The following is an 18091-nucleotide window of genomic DNA, read 5'->3' as shown; positions in this document are numbered from 1 at the left end:
ACAACCGAAAGCCCAGCATCGCACCAACCCCACGAATATGCCACCTACACTGTGAACCCTGCGCGCCCAAGTACGTGCCCAAGCACAAGATTGTGCTTATGATACGGTGTCGGCACGTATTTAGCTTGGTGAGAGCATCAAGGCTCCGCGGGGGCCGTAAATCGGAGTGTGGCGCTAGTGGCTAGAAGAGCGACTTGTAAGTGGCCTCTGAACACCTCTCCTTGCGGTTCCATTGTGACCCTATCATCGGCTGCGAAATAAGGCCAAAAATGCACGCACCGCTCTCCGCCCCGAATTCCGCGGACAAGTAGGGTGCGGGGAGCCTTTGCCTCGCGTTGACTGGCAGAATTTTTGTCTCGGAATGGTTGTCGTACTGTTAAACCCGGTATATTCAAAGCGCCGCCCGATGAACGGCCCCACGCCTTGGCCGTGCTAAGAAGATGTTATTGGGTCCGTCTCTTCGCTCCTTCGCCGATTTCAAATCATGGCACGGATATTCTTTTCGTTTTCATCTTGCCCTACGCACCAAGAGCTCGCTATCGGACCAACCTGGGAAATTACTTACGCAGCATCGCTGCTGAAAGTAAGCTGACCGCGCCGTACTCAGACTGCAGCTCCCATCTCTGCGACTTGCCATGATAGCCGAGTAGGGGACTTTTGACCCAGGCAGTCATACCAAAAATGAGCGGCAGCGATCCCACCGTCGTTGGTGAGGAAACAGAAAACTCGACGCGACCTCGTAAGGCACCACCCAGAACCCTGAGAGCGCGGATCACACTTATTAATTGCGCTGCCTTGCTGACTGATACCAATCTTTTTACATGCAGACGCTGGGTCGCATAGCGTGTCGAGTACTGAGATGCGCCTTGATGTGGACGAGGAGCATTTCGAGTCCCCGCTACCCGAGGAGGAAGATCTCGAGGACGACAACCTCGCAGCGCTGGACCAGATTCGCTCGCGCACGCGCAGTCGTCCTGGCTATGAAACAATAGAATGGAAGATCGATGACCCAGAAAACCCCAAGAACTGGGGTAATGTTTGTGATATCCTATTCTCCGTCCCACCCCTCACGAGGATCCAGCTGACCACATCACTCGCCCCCAGGCCAAAAAGTGTGTCGTCGTCGCCTTGACATCGATGCTCGTTCTCAACTCGACGATTGGATCCGCGCTCCCCAGTCAGGCGATCCCCTTCATCACCGCTTACTTCGGCGTGACGTCGCAGGAGCAGCGCGTGCTGCCTATCTCCGTCTTCCTCGTCGGCTACGTCTTCGGCCCGCTCATCTGGGGCCCGCTGAGCGAGCATATGGGCCGGCGGCGCCTGACGCTCGCCACGTTCACCAGCTTTGCGCTCTTCACCATGGGCTGTGCGCTCGCGCCGTCGTGGGGTGCGCTGCTCGTGCTGCGCTTCTTCACTGGCGTCTTCGCCGCCTCTCCGATCGCCATCGTTGCGGGCATCCTCGCCGACGTCTACGGCGACGCGCGCACCCGCGGTCGCGCCTTTGGCGTCTTCATGGTCGTCACTACCCTCGGTCCGCTCATCAGTCCCATTATCTCGGGCTACGCCGCCGAGACCATTGGCTGGCGCTGGGCCTTTTGGATCAATCTTATGTACGCCGGTGCCACCCTCGCCTGCGTGCTCTTCCTGCCCGAGACGTATGAGCCCGTGCTGCTCGAGCGCCGCGCCCGCCGCCTCCGCGAGCAGGACCCTATCCGCAACAAGGTCGTCGCGCCGCGTGAACTTGAAGAGACTGACGTGCGCCAGCTCATCAGCGTCGTCCTAGCGCGGCCCTTGCGCATGCTTGTCACCGAACCCATCGTCGCCTGCTGCTGCGCCTACCTCGGCCTCGTCTACGCCGTCTTCTACATGTCCTTCCAGGCGTACCCGATCATCTACCAGGGCCTCTACCACCTCAGCCCCGGCGAGGCCGGCCTCACCTACCTCTCCGTCGGCGTCGGCGCCGCCGTCGCCCTCCCCATCTTCTGGAACTGGGACGCCGTCCTCGCCCGCGCCCAGGCCCGCGACGCCGCCTGGGTTCGTCGCGAGGAGTACCGCCGGCTCCCCCTCGCCTGCATCGGCGGCCCGCTTTTCGTCGTTTCCCTCTTCTGGATGGGTTGGAGCGCCCGCCCCGGCGTCCCCTTCGCCGTGCCGCTTCTCGCTGGCATCCCCTTCGGCGCCGGCATGGTCCTCATCTTCTTCGCCATCCTCAACTACCTCGTCGACGCTTATGAGGTCTTCGCTGCCTCCGCCAACGCCGCCTCCTCCACCAGCCGCTCCGTCCTCGCCGTCGTCCTGCCCTTTGCCACTACCAAGATGTTTGACCGCCTTGGCATCGCCGGCGCCTGCTCCCTGCTCGGCGGCCTGCTCGCCGTCATGTGCGTCATCCCGTTCGTCTTCATCTGGAAGGGCGAGGCCATCCGCGCAAGGTCAAAGTTTTGCGTCGCCCTGCGAGAGAGGAGGGAGAAGCTGGCGCGCAGGGCCGAGGAGCGCCGTCGGCGCCAGGAGAGGGAGGAGATGCGGGAAAAGTCAAAACGAGAAGGAGGGGAAGCGCAAATGCAGCACGCTGTAGAACAGCAGGAAGTCTAGACTATCTAAATTTGCTTCTTTATTCTCGTTTCTATCCCTTGTTCTTGTTCCATCTAGCACGGTAGTATCCCAGTGTGCAACTGCACAACTAAAAGGAGCTGGATGCTCCCTCTCTCCACCCTATTCCAACGCCAAGCATCGCTAGTCATCCTTACGCATTTTAAGATATTGAAGAGTTCATTCATACATCTGTTGCTACATAAGATAGGTCTCGTCGTCCATACATATGAATGCAATTGCCATTAATGAACATCCTTTAAATGTATGCTGTTTTAACACCCCGTAACACTGTAGAAAGCAGCCGGTAGAGCCACATTCATGAAAATTGAACAACCCTAAGAACGTTGACGTAAATTGAGCCACCGTAATTCTTCCTGAAAACAAGCAATTTGAGAGTTAGGAAGCCTTCATAGGAGTATAATCTTTTGTAGTCTATCGAGTAGGTCGGAAGATCTCGATCTCGCCCAAGATTGGAGAAGTCTGGACCTCGTCAATCCTCAAAGGCTCCAATGGCAAAATTCTGCTGAGAGTCGGCTCTGAGCTCGGACTTTTCAAGCTATCCGATGACTTCCGGGAAGGAATTATTTTCGTGAGGACACTCTCCATCAAGTCACCCATCTTGGCCGGGAAACTGAAAGAGCGAACATCATGGTTCTCGGCGAGCAAGTTGCGACCCGGCTGAACAGGATCATCGTCTCCTGCAATTGATATCCTCTTGGATTTGCTGCCGATAAAACTTACTGAGTTTTGATTCTGATTTCGCAACCTTGTCCATGATAGAGGAGGCGCGGATGCGTTTCGTTGAGAGACTTTTTGCAAGGCGTTGTAGGCAACGGAGTTTCGAGACAAGACAGAGGGCTGTGCGGATTGATGTGGAATACCAGGTACTTTACTGCAGAACGGTGTTAAGATGGGAACTCCACTTGAGGCTATACCTTACCTAGTATCGTGTTTTCGGTCGCTTTTAAATCCATTTGAGGTCTCCAGCTTGCTCTTTCGTAATGTTGCAGGAGCGTCTCCTAGGACGTTTTCAGCCCCTGCTGTGGGACCTACTGAGATACCAACTTTGTCGTGTGTGCTTCCATCCTCGCATACTGCCACTGGGCAGTTTGCTTCGGGAATGGTCTCCGAGGCCCTACGGGATTGATACCAAAGTTTCGAAGAAATGCGTTTGGGGAGGCTGGCCTGAATATCCCATGATCCGCTCCCCGATCGCCAAACTGTCGGAAGACCCGATCTTTCCGTACGAGATCGAGTGTTCTTGCCAGCTTTGGGATATCTGCTGTCATTGACGGTGATGTCAGATTTACTATTTTCCCTGTGTTTGCAGATGCTTAAGGTATTCTTGAAGCGCCGGTGCGGGGCTTGCTGTTCATCTACTTGGCCATCGTGGCCTCGTTTGTCGCTGCTATTGTAAATTCGTGGAGAGGTTTGAGAGTCATTCTCGCCATCCTCAGCTGTAGCGTATGAGCTACCGTCGTCACCAGAGGTACCGAAACTTTTGAGTATAGAATTGTCATCGTGCCCTACTACCCATTAGCCAAGTTCTTGACAGTATGGATGTACTTACAGTCAAAAGGAGACAACTCTAGACTTTGCAGGTCCCTCATACTCAGAACGTTGACTAGCGAGTTCGATCGACTTGGGCTGGGCTGTATGCTTGGCATCACAGAGGGATAATATGAGGATGAGATTCCACCCGGGGTTTCCGAGGGCCTGATACGCCTCTGGCTGGAGCTTGAAGAGGTATTCTTTTTTCCATCAGTGGAAACAGCCAGGCTTCGTTGTTGAGGGCAATTGGTAGAACCTTGCTTTAAGCTGCCTGCCGCTTGCGAGCCCCGCTGCCGCATCGACACGGATGGAAGACGTTGTGAAGCGCCACTCTGCCGGACCGGGTAGGGATTTGTGACAGTATCTTGGCTGAAGTCGGTGGTTCTTCTATTAGCCCGTGGAAAATGACATCGGCGAGAGCCAAGGGATGGCATCCTATGATCTGTGACGCTCAAGGCTGGGCTGGCTCGCGACCGGGATTCCTGCAACGTGAGCCAAGCGTCCATGGTAGTAGGGCTCTCGCTGCCAAAGGTAGCAGTCTTAGTTCTGGCCATCTGAGGAGCTCTTATGCTAAGCTGCAGCAAGTTTGGTAGCGATTTAGATCCTGTTATCTTGCCGGGTGTGGTGTAACGTTTCCATGAAATCGTTGCGTTTGACTTATTGTAGAAGGGTGTAGCGACTTGGCCTGGTTGCTCTCCAATGGCAGCCGGGCAGCTGCTCCATCGCTTCATTTGCATATTTGGAGGCTTGGACTTCAAAGATGTCAAGCTCGGTATAGGAGATGGATATGGTGCAGGAAGGTGGCTGCCGCTATCGATCGAAAACTCGATGGCATCCCTGGGACCATGACCGGGACGACCAATGTCGATGAAGGGCGATAGATATCTTGTGCTTCGAATAGAAGTATGAGCGGATATGGATTTGCTGCGGTCTTGGTTTAGCTCTTCCTGGATTCTTCGGGCTCGAAAACGGCGAAGCTCTGCTCGGCGGGCAATCTCTTCTTTGTCGCTATCGGGAGAAGCCTGAGGCTTCTGCGAGTGATCTTTGTCATATGATAAGTGTCGAATGAGCTTTGCTTTTACTGCTTCGAGTGCATTGCTAGCTTTTCTTTTGGGTATTTCCGAGGGTTGTACGCCAAAGTCATCCAAGCTTAGCCTACCATCACCTAGGGAAGGGACAGTGTCGTGAGCCATCGTTTGGGACGGCCCCAGACTTGCTTTGGCTTTGGGTGCAACATTTTCGTCGGATAAAATTGCCGGCTGTTTGGCTCGACGACGAGAAGTGCAGCCGCAGAGGCTCAGCATGGCCGCGGTCGGCCTGTTTGTGAGCGTTTGTTCTGGAGTTTGCCTTTGTCTAAAGGTAAGAAGAGGTTGGTATCATTTAGATGTGATTGAAAGACAATGCTGGCAAGCGTAGTAAGTATTGATCTCAACGCGATGAGGGATGGCGAGCAATGTATCAGGAAAACTTGTAGCCGGCGAGCTGGTTGCCATCAGGAGGGACAACCAAGCCGGCTGGCGATGGACGCGGAAGGTGGGATGGACGCATTGTAGTACAGGAACTTGGCCTGAATGGTGCTGCTTGCAGAGAAAGGAAAGAAGGCAGGGCGCCATGGTAAAATGTATTTTATTGTAATAAAAAGACTAGAGTAAAAGGACCGTCTGATTTTGTTGCACGTTGCACGTTGCCTGTTGCGATTCGATAGTGAAGATCTTGGAAAGTGTTTAATCCACCTACTGCTGCGAGCCTTGGCCAGACGATTTCTCGCCAGCTGGCAGCGAACGGCCGTTTGCTTGCACACTTTTCCGTGGGGATATTTGTGAAGCTCAGTACCTTGGGTAAATTCTTATCAATGGATTTGCAGCCACAATCCGACTATTAAAGGAGCCGGAATATCTCGAAAAGTTTTTACCATGTTTCAGATGATAGCAAACTCACAGCGCTTGCGAAACTGTACGACGCGGCTGTTGAGTTGTATCGCTCTCGCCAAGCTACCTAGCTCTCCTGAAATGCGTGTGTATTTCCCACATATCGGACTTCATTGTTACTCTTCTAACTTCAGGTAGACGGTCGGCACAATCGGAGGCCACCTTCGACGTGGAGGCCATGGTCCCCTAAGACACGAGTTTGCTCTAGGCGCAGATTCTTGTGCAGGAGGTCGTTTAATCATCTGAAGAAGTTGTCACTGCAATTTCATGTCAGTGCTAAGACTTATTCGCAGCTCTCCAGGGCGGTGGCGGCACATACGGAATTGTTACCTCTGCGACTGTCAAGGCTTACCAAGATCATCTAGTCTTGGCCACGATCTGCAGATTGCGGCAATGGATAATTCCTCGGCCCTCATGGATAATACCGGCGATATCTGAATGCGAAATTCCGAGCTGGTAGAGAGAGAGTTCGCTGGTGCTGCGATCCTCAGCCACTTCGCCGCCCACTGGCTTACACCCACAGCTACTCAAGAGTAACTCCGCGAATACTGTGGAAAAGGTCGACGAAGTTATGAAAAGGAACATTGTCACAAACCAGAAAAACTTAATGGAACGTTCATTGTGGTCAAACTTTCGTTTGTGACGGATCGTTCCTTTCGTGGCTCATCGCTACGCACAAAGATGGAACAAAACCCAGTTTCGCACTCCTCGTGCATTCGCCCGCGGAGCAGAGTCCCCAAGGATGCTTCCGCCGAAGCTACAAAAGAAGGGCAGTTGATCTCTCGGTTGGTAACTTATTGGGATATTCTGGCGCATTGTGGCGCAAGCAAAGTTGTTGTTATGGATGAGATTAGGACATCAGATGACAAAGTTTGGGCCGGCATCAGCCAATAGTTCACCAGCATGCGGAGCATCCGCGCCATCATTACGAGTTCTAAAGATAAATAACCGTATTCAGAGCGGAAAATACGCCTGATCTGGAATCAGAGCCTCAGAGCTGAGGCACCCTGCTCCTTCGGGCAGAAGTTGTAGGCTGTATTATCATTGTCCAAAACTCCGCGGACTTGCAAACGGCACTTCGGATCCGAGGCCTGAGCGCGTGTCTGAGCATGGGTTGCCGGCCGCCTGAAACACCCAAGCTGTCAAAGGTCGGTTCGTGGTGCATGGAGAGCATGGAATGTAACGACATCTGGCACAGATCTTGAGACGCAGAAGATCATGGCAAACCGCTTTTTTGATGTGACTTCGGGGAACTTGGCAACAATGTCGGCGCAACGGTGCTTAGCTGGCTGCCGGCCGGGATGTGAGGCGTCGCGGCCAACCCACTAATAAATAAAGGCGGAACGAAAAAGTGGGAAGAAGGGAAAAAGTCCGTTCCTTGATCCTGGCAAAGGTGTAAGCCGGGAAGTTGATAACTAGTTGTGTTTATTGGTCATGTAAATTAGTTATGCTGCTGGCATTCGGAAGCCGGATGGACCGCGTTCTCCCTGCTAGAGCTTACGGTAGTAATGAGATTCGGATACATAGATGCAAGGCGAGCAGGTGGGAATGGTGGGAGTGGAAGTGCTGTGATTTCGTCATCTCAGTTCGGGTAGCAATCTTTCCTTTATTCTTGGCATGACTTGACATCTCCACTGCCCCTGCAAGTAATGCATCACATGTCATTAATTACTTCGTAGAATCGGCGGTCTCTCGCACGTGGCAGTTGTATCCGTCTCGCCTTGGAAGATCGGAGCCCGGCTGCTATTGTCGCCGGCCATTGCTACATGCATTCAAGTGCATCAGAATTGCACCTTTCTTGCCTGATTGCTGGCAACTCAGTCAGATAGACAGACAAACCACATGGCATCAACAAACAGGCTGAGCCAGGATGGCGCAATAACGCGGATAGCCCATGCCACATCGGGCGCGAGTTACGTAGGAGGCTCCGGTGAACTGCTCGCGCCTTTTTTCACCAGCTATTGTCATGTATTCTTTCTTATCCCTGCCAGTTTCTTGCGCCACTAGTTTGGAGGCAGAACAGTCTTAGACAAAATGGCTGCCAATCGTCGGATGATCCCGAAATGCCATTCTGCAAATCTTTCAACTAATTGAGACAGAGGATCTTGCCGAGGAAAAAGGCAATCTGACAAGATTTATAATAACAAGATTTCTCGAAGCAAGGCAGGCAACAGGCGGGCTCTGAGTGACTTCGGCTATAAGCCCACTTATACGCCGTCGGGGTTTTTTCGAGTCGTCAACAACGCAGAGAAGTGCGGGAGAAGAAAAAAACCAAGTCAGGTGGAACCATAATGTTTCCTAGATTGGATGAGTGACCGGCGAAAGCCACAGTTTCGGGCACCGACAAAAAGCTTGTATCCGGCTGTCAGCGCCGCCACATTGCCTCCTGATAGCCCCCTGGCAACTTACCCAGATGAGCTTGGCAGGGTCTCGTTGGCTTGAATGAGGTCCAAAATTCCGCGGAGATTAGTTGATACCCCGTGGCTCGCTCTCAGCTGGGGCCGGCCTGCGACGGCTGCCCTTCCGGCCATAACGCCCGTCCCGCCCTTTGCGGCCTTCTTGCGGTCTTGCGGAACTATCACTAGCCAACGGGGCCAAGGTGTTTTTCTCCTCGCTTTTACGAGCGAGGAAGCGGATCATGGGTTTGTAATACCATTTGCTTATTATAGTTTTTTCTTTTTTTTTTTTTTTTCGCATACTAAATCTCCGTTCATGGGTCTCCCGCCGTGGTGTACTCGCATCCTCAAGTATAAGGTTACTTGGCTGCCCACCCTGGCTTGCAGCTTGTTTCTTCGTTCGTGAATAATAAAGAAAAAACATATTTCGGTACTTCTCGGTATTGTACTGGGAATAATATAGCCTCTTCCCATCTGTCCCACGGGAAAGCCAACAAACCGAAAACAAACCCACACCGACCACAACCACTTCTCAGCCCTTTTGAGAAACCTACAGACATGTCGCCGCCGACTAACGGTGGCACCGCAACGCCCGCCGGCTATGCATCCTCCATGACCGTCGTCTCGGACCATGACGTCGAAGCCCAGCCCTCGCCCGACGTCAACCGCGTCTCCTACCTCCGCCGGTTCCTCGACCAGGCCGGCGTGACCCCCGCCGTCGCCAACCACACCTACCCGGGCAAAGGCACCGCCGAGTCCCCTTTCGTCGTCGACTTCCTGGCTGACGACGCCTACGACCCCTTCCGCTTCTCCGAGGGCCGCAAGTGGCTCATCATCGCCATCCAGGCCACCGCCACCCTCGCCGTCTCCTTCGCCTCCTCCGCCTACTCAGGCGGCATCCGCGAGATCATCCTCGACTTCCGCGTCTCCCAGGAGGTCGCTATCCTCGGCGTCTCCCTCTTCGTCCTAGGCTTCGCCCTCGGCCCGCTCCTGTGGGCGCCGCTCTCTGAGGTCGTCGGCCGCCAGAAGCTGTTTTTCATCAGCTACCTTGCCCTCACCGCGTTCAACGCGGGCGCCGCCGGCGCGAACAGCATGGCCGCGCTGATTGTGCTGCGCTTCTTCGCCGGTGCCTTTGGCTCCTCGCCGCTGACCAACGCCGGCGGCGTCATCGCGGACATCTTCTCGGCTGAGGAGCGCGGCAAGGCCGGCGCCATCTTCTCGATGGCGCCGTTCCTGGGCCCCGCGCTCGGACCGATCGCAGGTGGCTTCCTCGGCCAGTCCAAGGGCTGGCGCTGGGTCGAGGGCATGATCGCCATCTTTTGCGGCGTCGTCTGGATTGCCAGCACCGTGACGTACCCGGAGACGTACGCCCCGGTCCTGCTCCGCAAGCGCGCCGCGAAGCTCAGCAAGATGACCGGAAAGGTCTACGTTAGCAAGTTTGACGCTCATGGACCTCCTCGCAACGCTGCCGCGCAGTTCAAGGTTTCCATTACTCGCCCTTGGATTCTTCTCGTCAAGGAGCCCATTGTCCTTCTCACATCGATCTACATCGCCATCATTTACGGTACATTGTACCTGTGCTTCGCCGCCTTCCCTATTGTCTACCAGCTTGGCCGTGGCTGGAGCCCCGGTATCGGTGGTCTCGCTTTCATCGGCATCGCGATTGGTATGGTCAGTGCGACTCTTTATGCCGTTTTCGACAACCAACGCTATAAGCGGGTGGCGGCGACATATCCCAATGGCGTTGCTCCTCCTGAGGAAAGACTGCCACCTGCTATTCTCGGTTCTATCTTGCTTCCAGTTGGCCTCTTTTGGTTTGCCTGGACCAATGGTCCCGAAATTCACTGGGCCGTCTCCATCGTCGGCTCCGGCTTCTTCGCCGCAGGCATCCTACTCGTCTTCCTCCCTCTCCTCAACTATCTCATCGACTCTTATGTCATCTACGCTGCCTCAGTGCTGGCAGCAAACTCGGTTCTACGATCCCTCTTTGGCGCAGCTTTCCCCCTCTTCACGACGTACATGTACAAGGACCTTGGCATCCACTGGGCCAGCTCCATCCCGGCTTTCCTGGCGCTTGCCTGCCTTCCCTTCCCCTTCCTCTTCTACAAGTATGGCGCCAAAATCCGTGCTCGCTGCGAGTATGCGTCCGAGGCTTCTCGCATCATGGAGAAGATGAGGGCAGCTTCCGCGGCTGCTGGGCCCAGAAGTGAAGAAGAGGCAGAGGCCGAGGCCGAGGCTGAAGTCGAGGTTGAAGATGCGGCGAAGGCGGCAGAGAAGAAAGAGCAGGAGCCTGCATCAAAGTAGGCACCTGCGGAGAGCTTCCAACAAACACATTGCATTACACTGGCGTCTGGAGAAAATAGATACACTACTGTATAATGGGTTTTTTTGTTTTTGTTTCAATGGACCAGATGGCTGCCATTAACTACTTGCTACTGCTACTCACTTTACTACATAGACTACATGATACCATAATGAAACTTGTCAAGCCAATGTCACAGTTTTTTTTTAAACCTCAAGAACTCGGGGCATGTTTACTGATTTATCAACATTTCTATTGGAATTCTTCAGTCTACCGCTGAGTTGAGTCTGTGTAGACTGTAAACCGTAATACCAATGTGTAAGTGGTGGCACAGTGCCACTCTTTGACGCACTGTGCAGAAAACGCCCCATCCCGTCCCGTCGCGCGACAGACAGAAGTGGGCTAACATGAACCGCCATGTCTTTCGCGTAAAGTGACGCCCGCATTGTATTTCTTGCTGGTACATCACATCAACCAGGGGCAACGTGAAAGACAGAAGAAAAAAGGTATTGCGACCGACCAAGTCGCGCCGAGGATGTTGCGGCCGGTTGTTTCAAATGCGGACTCATCGCCGTCCTCATTTCACACGGCAATAGATTCGGAGCCATCGCATGATTCGACAGCAGCGAGCAGCCCGCTACAGTCTCTACAACAGACACCATTTCGCGACGTGCGGCCCTTACCACGCGAACTCAAAGGACACTGCCAAATCTTCCTCGAAGAGGGCCTCTGTATGTCAACCTAAGACTATCGCATAGGCACGAAAGAAAAACTAACCTGGCCCTCAGATCTTGGCGCCATCAACCTGTATGACAGCCTACTTGGCGCGGGCTCTTCGCGCCAGCGGCCGACATCAAAGAGCGTATACGTCCCACCTCCCACCCATCTTGCCGTCCTCAACACCTTGATCGTTCATCCCGTGTACACAAATCGCGCCGACAAGCAGTCCCAGGAGATTGCGGCCTCAGCCCTCAGCTACCTTCGCAGCCTCCTCGAGGTGGTAGGACCTGTCAACGCCAACTTCCGCGCCGCCTTCGAGTTTTATTCGACGCCACGATGGCACCGCCGACGAACAGGCTACAGTACTGATGGAACCCTCTCCGACGGGCCCATCGACGAGCGCGATCGCGATCGCATCAGCGGCAGCCTCGCCAACGAGAACAGCATATGGAGCAGGGGGCAAGATTTCTGGTCCACGCTCGGGTGGGCGTTGAACTGCAGCACGCTCTACCCGCAGCGCTGGCGCTACTGGAAGGCGTGGCTTGACTTCATGCTCGACGTCTTGCAGTCGGACTGGTCGGAGCGGGAGCGGCTGGACCAGGAGGCGCACGAGGCAAGCGGCAGGCATGGGCCCACGCCGACCACCATGCGGCAGGACTCCATCCTGGCCATGTACATGGAGCAGAAGAACGGACCGCAGGGCGGCTTCAAGGCCATCATGAAGGCCCTCTTTGCCGACGGCGGCAGCCTCTCCACCTCAGCCTTCCACGAAGTCTTCGAGAAGGAGCCGCGAGGCCGCCAGAGCGAGAGCCGGAAGCGGAAGCGCAACGACCGCGTCGATGTGGACAATGGCAAGTTTGGCGACTACCTCGACGACGAACCCTTCTCATGCGGAGTGTCTGAGCCGCCAACGCCCGAGAAACCGCGTAACCCGCGCGAAGCGACTGCTTCGTTCGGGACAACGTTTCCAGGGCTCACTGATACGATATCGCTGCGCCTGCGTCTGTTTCAGCTGCTGTTGGGTGCAACCTACGCGCTACGGAAGTTGTCCTATGTGCGCCACCTGTTTGACGCCTACGCGTCGTCGCTCAAGGTGGTACCCCTACCAGTATTTGGTCTCGTCGTCGGACAGCAACAGCGGCGGCGACCCGGCGGCGACGACGGCGGCTACCCAGGGGGCGGCCTACCACCAGGACTGCGCGTGACGCTCATCAAGGCGCTTTTCAACTTGCTGCTGCCGGCAGGCCACCGCTCACCACGGCGCGTCGACCCCGAAGGCGATGAGGAAGGGCGCCTCAGCGCAGCCATGCTCGAGCAGTGCTACGCGCCGCACCCGGCCAACACGGTCGGCATCGACGACAACGCCAAGCTCTCCCTCGTCGTCGAGGCCGCTGTCCAGCTGCTCTGGGCGTGCGGCTCTCTCGCGTACTCCCCGACCCTCGAGGATGCGATCCGCGCCGGCGTCGACGCCCGTAACGCAAAGGTCAAGCGCAAGCGTACGGGCAGGGCCCCGCCGGACCCGGACGACGCGCTGGCGGCGGAGGCGCTGGACGCGTCGGCCAACCGGCTGCGCGTCTTGCTGGAGGTGATGAAGGCGACCGCGAGTGAAGAGGAAGACTGTGTAGCATAAGAGGCCCGTGTTTGTTCCTTGTTTAGGCATCATTGTTTGGACTTTTTTGGTTTGGTGTTGTGTTGTTGACTCACATTGTTCATTTACGCTGGCGTTTGGGAGATTTTATCGGCCGGACATTTTAGATACCATGATTTTAACGACCTACGGCATTATTGTTCTACACATGGCGGGAGGGGGGATCGTCGGGATGGAGAAGTGACGGGAAAGATGTATTCATAAAAGCATACGCTCGGTAGTACATGACACTATTATACACTATGTAGTAGGTAGTGGAGGATAATCAATGAGACCCGTCTGGGCCTCTCTGCAACAGTGTTGGCTTCGCATCTCAACTTGAGTCCAGTCTCGTGTGCTTTTCGTTCCGTGCTTGTCACCTCTTGGCATTCGGACTCCAGGCCTGGGGCTGCCAGTCTTCGCTGGGCCCTCTTGTGCGCGCCTGCTTCCACGGGTCCTGCGGATCAACCGCCGCCTCCTCCTCCTCCTCCTCCTGTTGTTCTTTCTGCGCCGCTCCACCCGCGCGCGCGCTCCGTCTCCTTCGTTTCGACTCGGCTCGCAACGTTGTCTGTTCCGGGGCTTCTTGCGCACTCGTCGTCGTCGTCGTCGTCGTCGCGCCGGGCAGGGACCGCTCTTCCCCCGGCAAAGGATCCTCCATGACGCGGGGCTTGGCGGCCCAGCGGGCGTCCGCGTCGGCGGCCAGCACGCGCGTGCGCGCCTGGCGTGCGACGTCTTCGCGTTGCTCCTCGAGGCTGGGCGGGTCGGCGCGCGCGTACCGCAGCCACTGGTGCCAGAGCGGGCCGACGCGGACGGAGGAGAGGTGCGCGGAGCGCGGGTAGTGGACGATGCGGCGCCAGCGCTCGACCTCGCCGAGGGCGTTGGGGGTGGCCTCGCGGGTGCCGCGCGTGGTGAGGCGGAACTCCCAGTAGGTGTTGCCCTCGAGGTCGGGGGGGGTCTCCTCGGCGGGCGGGAGGGTGGCGTACCGACGAGGAAGCGCTTGCGCCAGGGCAGGCGCAACGATTTCCACTGGAGCCAGGCTCGGCCGATGGGGCCGATGGTCTTGCCCACCATGACTGCCAAGTATCAACGGGGCTGTTTGATGCGGTGAGTGGTAGGCGGTAGGCTGGTGAAGGATTTCGCCTCTGTCGCGTTGATAAATGATGCTGCACGTCAATGGTGAGGCTACTTTTTTCTGCCGCCACCAGCAGCCAGGCTAACTCACGGCTTGAGAGGCCAAGCCCGGTTAGGTAGGTGGTAAAGGTTACCGAGCAGAACACAGCGATCGTCGCAAGGTCTTGCCCAAACGGTTACAGCGCAGCGGTCCCACGGAGGACGCTACAAGCAAAGAACGAACCGCATAATGCCAAGGGACACTCTGCCGGTACAGGCGTCTGCGGGATTGCGACAAGGGAATTATTGGATGAATGGCATCAAGATCAATTTATGGTAGATCTTTTGATTAGATTTTTATTAAAAAAGCTGGCTCTCGCTTGATTATCAGCATTTCCCTGTTTTGCCGGCTCTTGGTAACTATTCGATAAGGGCCTCGGGGGCGCGGAAACGCCATTCCGACAGGGAACACTGAGTTTTACAGCCTGATTTGCGGCATTCCGACCCCAAGAGGCTGAGAGACAGTCACACACACAAATCGTTGGCCATATGTACTAAATAATAGTTTTTTTTCTTTCTCTTCAACGCGGCAGTTATAGGCCCGCGGAGACAGGGGTACGATTCACGCTCGTGCATCGTGCCGACCGCCGCCGCTGTCGCTCACAGTGCTTCTTCATCCCATGCAGGCAGACAAGCAGCCCTTGTCTTTGGTCCCAACATCGGTGCTTGCTTTCGTCGCTATCAAGGTTATCTTGCTCCTCTTTTTCCCGCTCAACTCAAAAGGCGGTCTCCTTGTCCACATCGGTCGGCCATCGCACCAAACGTCGATGCCTTGGGCGCGCCCTCTTGCACACACTACCACAACTCGGCCGATCGGACCAGGCTCGCCGGCTGAGGTCCGTGGGACCGTGACACCAGCGACTGGCATGGGGGAGTTTCCCGGTTACACGGCGTCAAATGGTTCGTGTTTCTTTTCTTTTCTTTTCTTTTCTTTTCTTTTCTTTTCTTTTCTCTTCTTCATTTATCACATCCGTGATTCCTCTACCCGTAGCTGCATTGTCGTCCCACAACGGGCAAATTCACAGCAAGTCAGACTGGAGCAACCCTTCCGGTCCTGTTGCGGCCGGTCGACTCATGGACATGCCCCCCTCCCTCCTCTTCCATCCAGCCATCCTCCTCCACTCGCAGGGCAGCCCGTTCCGTGTGCCGGATCAGAGTCCGCGGACGTGGCGTCTTCTCTGGGCTCAGTTATTGGCGACCTTGTTTCCGCTACTGGGTCCCGTCAGCGGGGTGGCTCGCCGGCTAACCTTTTCATCCAAGTTCAACTTGGATTGGGTCGCTTTCCATTGCGAACGCTAATTAATTTAAAAGGACGAGGATGGGGGTCAATTGCCAGCCCGACTGCTTCCCCCAGTTTATTGTGTGGAGGATGTCTGAGAAAGGACAAAAAACTGGGAAAGGTCACAGCGTCGTAAACGAAGGAAGTACAGGCGGGTTGCACCTCCTCCTCCTCCTTCCCACTCTTCCTTTCCGACTTTCTTTTACAACATTGTACACCAAACTTCCAGACCAATGTTGAAACCTCGCCGTGTCTCATCAATACACTTGCTGCAGTGAATAGACTTAGGTTGGGATTCGGCGCAGACACACGCACGCACGCACACAGCGTCTCTCCCCGGCCCGGACCAGTCTTGGCCGGCAGCTGTCTCAGACACCGGTAACGGCTTTCTCTTTATGAAGCCCAGACCATGACGCCGCCTCACGATCCCGAAAAGGCCTTTGCGCCGCCACCGGCCTCCAGCTCGACGACTGGCGGCTCATCGTCCTCCTCGCCGCCGTCCGACACCGATTCCCCCGAGTTCGAGGCCATCAAGAACCACCACCACAGCCAGCCTCGGTCCCTTCGCAGCCGGAACTCGGCCGAGACCCAGCGCCTCGACAACGAGGACCTCTACGAGACTCTCGAGCGCGCCGTCACCGTCGATCTCGAGACGGACGAGGAGCGCCGCGGGCGCGTGACGCACACCTTTAGCCACGCCAGCAGCGTCGCCTCGCGCCCACCCGAGTTCGAGGTGCTCTTCGACGAGGGCGACCCCGAGAACCCCAAGAACTGGCCGCTCTGGTACCGCGGCTGGGTCGTCTTCGTCGCCTCCATCGGCACCTGGGGCACCACCCTCTACAGTAGCAGCTACACGGCGTCCACCCCGGGTCTGGCCGCCGAGTTTGGCGCATCGACGACGATTGTCACACTCGGCCTCACCACGTACCTCCTCGGCCTGGCCGTCGGCACCCTCATCGTGGCGCCGCTTAGTGAGCTCTACGGCCGCCGCAACGTGTACCTCGTGTGCATCGCCGGCTGGTCGCTGCTCATCATCCCGTCCGGAGTTGCGCACTCATTGACAGCCATCATTGTCGTCAGGTTTTTTTGGTAAGTGGCCTTTGCATGCTTCCCTATCCGCAAATATGTCATTATAAGCGCAATCACCAGCTAACACCGTCCAGTGCCCTGTTTGGCTCCGTCATGGTCGGGAATGCGCCGGGCACAATTGTCGACATCTCGCACCCCGACTACCTGGCGCGCACAATGTCGCTCTTCAGCTTGGCCCCGATGAACGGGCCCGTCACCGGCCCCATCATCGGCGGCTTCGTCTTCCAGTATCTCGGCTGGCGCTGGGCCAACTGGGTCATCCTCATCCTCGGCGGTGCCACCTTTTTCATGATGCTCACCGTCAAGGAGACGTATGCGCCGGCCGTCCTTCGCAAAAAGGCCGCGCGTCTGCGCAAGGAGAACGATGACCCTCGATACTGGTGTCAATATGACTATAAGCTGTCGACGCTGCACCTGTTAAAGATCAATCTAAGTCGGCCGTTTATTCTTGCCGCGACAGAACCGATCTTGTGGTTCATGAACGTTTGGTAAGCCATCACTTGCCAAGAACACTGACAAACCTGGCGTCTGTTACTGACATCCCCGCTAGGATCTCCATCGTCTATGCGGTCTTGTACCTTTGCTTCGTCGCCTACCCCGTCGTCTTCTCGCAGCACCGAGGCTGGTCCGCTGGCACCACCGGCCTGTCCTTCATCGGCATCGGCATCGGCACACTTACCTCGCTCTGCGGCGAGCCCATCTTCCGACGAATCATCAACCGGCAACCGCGCGACCCAGAAACCGGCAAGGTTCTTCCCGAGGCGCAGGCTATCGTCATGGCCGCGGGATCCATCGCGGCGAGCATCGGCCAAATGGGCTTCTCGTGGACGTGCCTGCCGACGAGCATCCACTGGGCGGTTCCCATCGCGTTCGGCATACCCTTTGGCTTCGGCAACACCATCGTCTTCATTTACGGCTCTAACTACCTCGCCGGTGCCTACGGAATCTTCGCGGCTAGCGCGCTGTCCGGCAACGCCTTTATCCGCAGCGTCATCGGCGGCACGCTGCCGCTCGCAGGGCCGACCATGTACGCCACGCTGACGCCGCGCTGGGCTGGCACCGTGCTCGGAGTCGCAGAGATTATCATGATCCCGATACCGTTTGTATTTTGGCGGTACGGAGGTCGGATTCGCGCAAAGAGCAGACTCATCCGCCAGTTGCGTGAGGATCAGGCGCGCATGGACAGCAAGAGGGCCAGGGCGGCGGCGAAGATGCAGGCAAGGCGGCAGAGGGACGAGAAGTCGTTGGGGGATGAGACGGTCATTGTACAGGAGAAGAGCAGCTGAGTGGGGGATGGGATTAAAAGACTGCGGTATACAGTCATGATTGGCGCATAGAATCGGCTTTAGCGTTTCTCTTATATGTTTTGATTTGGCTATAGATTCCATGTAGCGTTGAAATTCATCCATTAATACCAGTTGTTAAAGCATAAGCCAGGGTCAT

At 56.1% G+C, this 18091-nt stretch overlaps 5 protein-coding genes across 5 annotated transcripts; 4 read left to right on the top strand and 1 right to left on the bottom strand.

The window, feature by feature from the left end:
- Positions 1–681: 681 nt before the first annotated feature.
- ISF_05066 (Major facilitator superfamily transporter) lies at positions 682–2586 on the top strand (the record flags this gene model as incomplete). Its single annotated transcript, XM_018848671.1, has 3 exons — positions 682–739; positions 828–1036; positions 1105–2586. The coding sequence occupies 3 exons, from the start codon at positions 682–684 to the stop codon at positions 2584–2586; spliced, it is 1749 nt and encodes a 582-aa protein (XP_018704397.1).
- A 6433-nt stretch (positions 2587–9019) lies between these two features.
- On the top strand, positions 9020–10765 carry ISF_05065 (Major facilitator superfamily domain, general substrate transporter; the record flags this gene model as incomplete). The annotated part of the gene is made up of 1 exon (XM_018848670.1): positions 9020–10765. The coding sequence occupies one exon, from the start codon at positions 9020–9022 to the stop codon at positions 10763–10765; it is 1746 nt and encodes a 581-aa protein (XP_018704396.1).
- Positions 10766–11298: 533 nt separating this feature from the next.
- ISF_05064 (hypothetical protein) lies at positions 11299–13113 on the top strand (the record flags this gene model as incomplete). Its single annotated transcript, XM_018848669.1, has 2 exons — positions 11299–11494; positions 11552–13113. 2 exons carry the CDS (start codon positions 11299–11301, stop codon positions 13111–13113), a joined length of 1758 nt encoding a protein of 585 aa, XP_018704395.1.
- Positions 13114–13486: 373 nt separating this feature from the next.
- Positions 13487–14469, bottom strand: ISF_05063 (NADH:ubiquinone oxidoreductase, 17.2kDa subunit; the record flags this gene model as incomplete). Its single annotated transcript, XM_018848668.1, has 3 exons — positions 13487–14273; positions 14333–14404; positions 14465–14469. 3 exons carry the CDS (start codon positions 14467–14469, stop codon positions 13487–13489), a joined length of 864 nt encoding a protein of 287 aa, XP_018704394.1.
- A 1499-nt stretch (positions 14470–15968) lies between these two features.
- ISF_05062 (Major facilitator superfamily domain, general substrate transporter) lies at positions 15969–17934 on the top strand (the record flags this gene model as incomplete). Its single annotated transcript, XM_018848667.1, has 3 exons — positions 15969–16648; positions 16723–17136; positions 17199–17934. The coding sequence occupies 3 exons, from the start codon at positions 15969–15971 to the stop codon at positions 17932–17934; spliced, it is 1830 nt and encodes a 609-aa protein (XP_018704393.1).
- Between the last annotated feature and the right edge of the window lie 157 nt (positions 17935–18091).

This window comes from Cordyceps fumosorosea, assembly GCF_001636725.1.
Source record: "Cordyceps fumosorosea ARSEF 2679 chromosome Unknown scaffold_11, whole genome shotgun sequence".
Classification (NCBI taxonomy): Eukaryota; Fungi; Ascomycota; class Sordariomycetes; order Hypocreales; family Cordycipitaceae; genus Cordyceps; species Cordyceps fumosorosea.
This window is presented reverse-complemented; position numbering and strand designations above follow the sequence as displayed.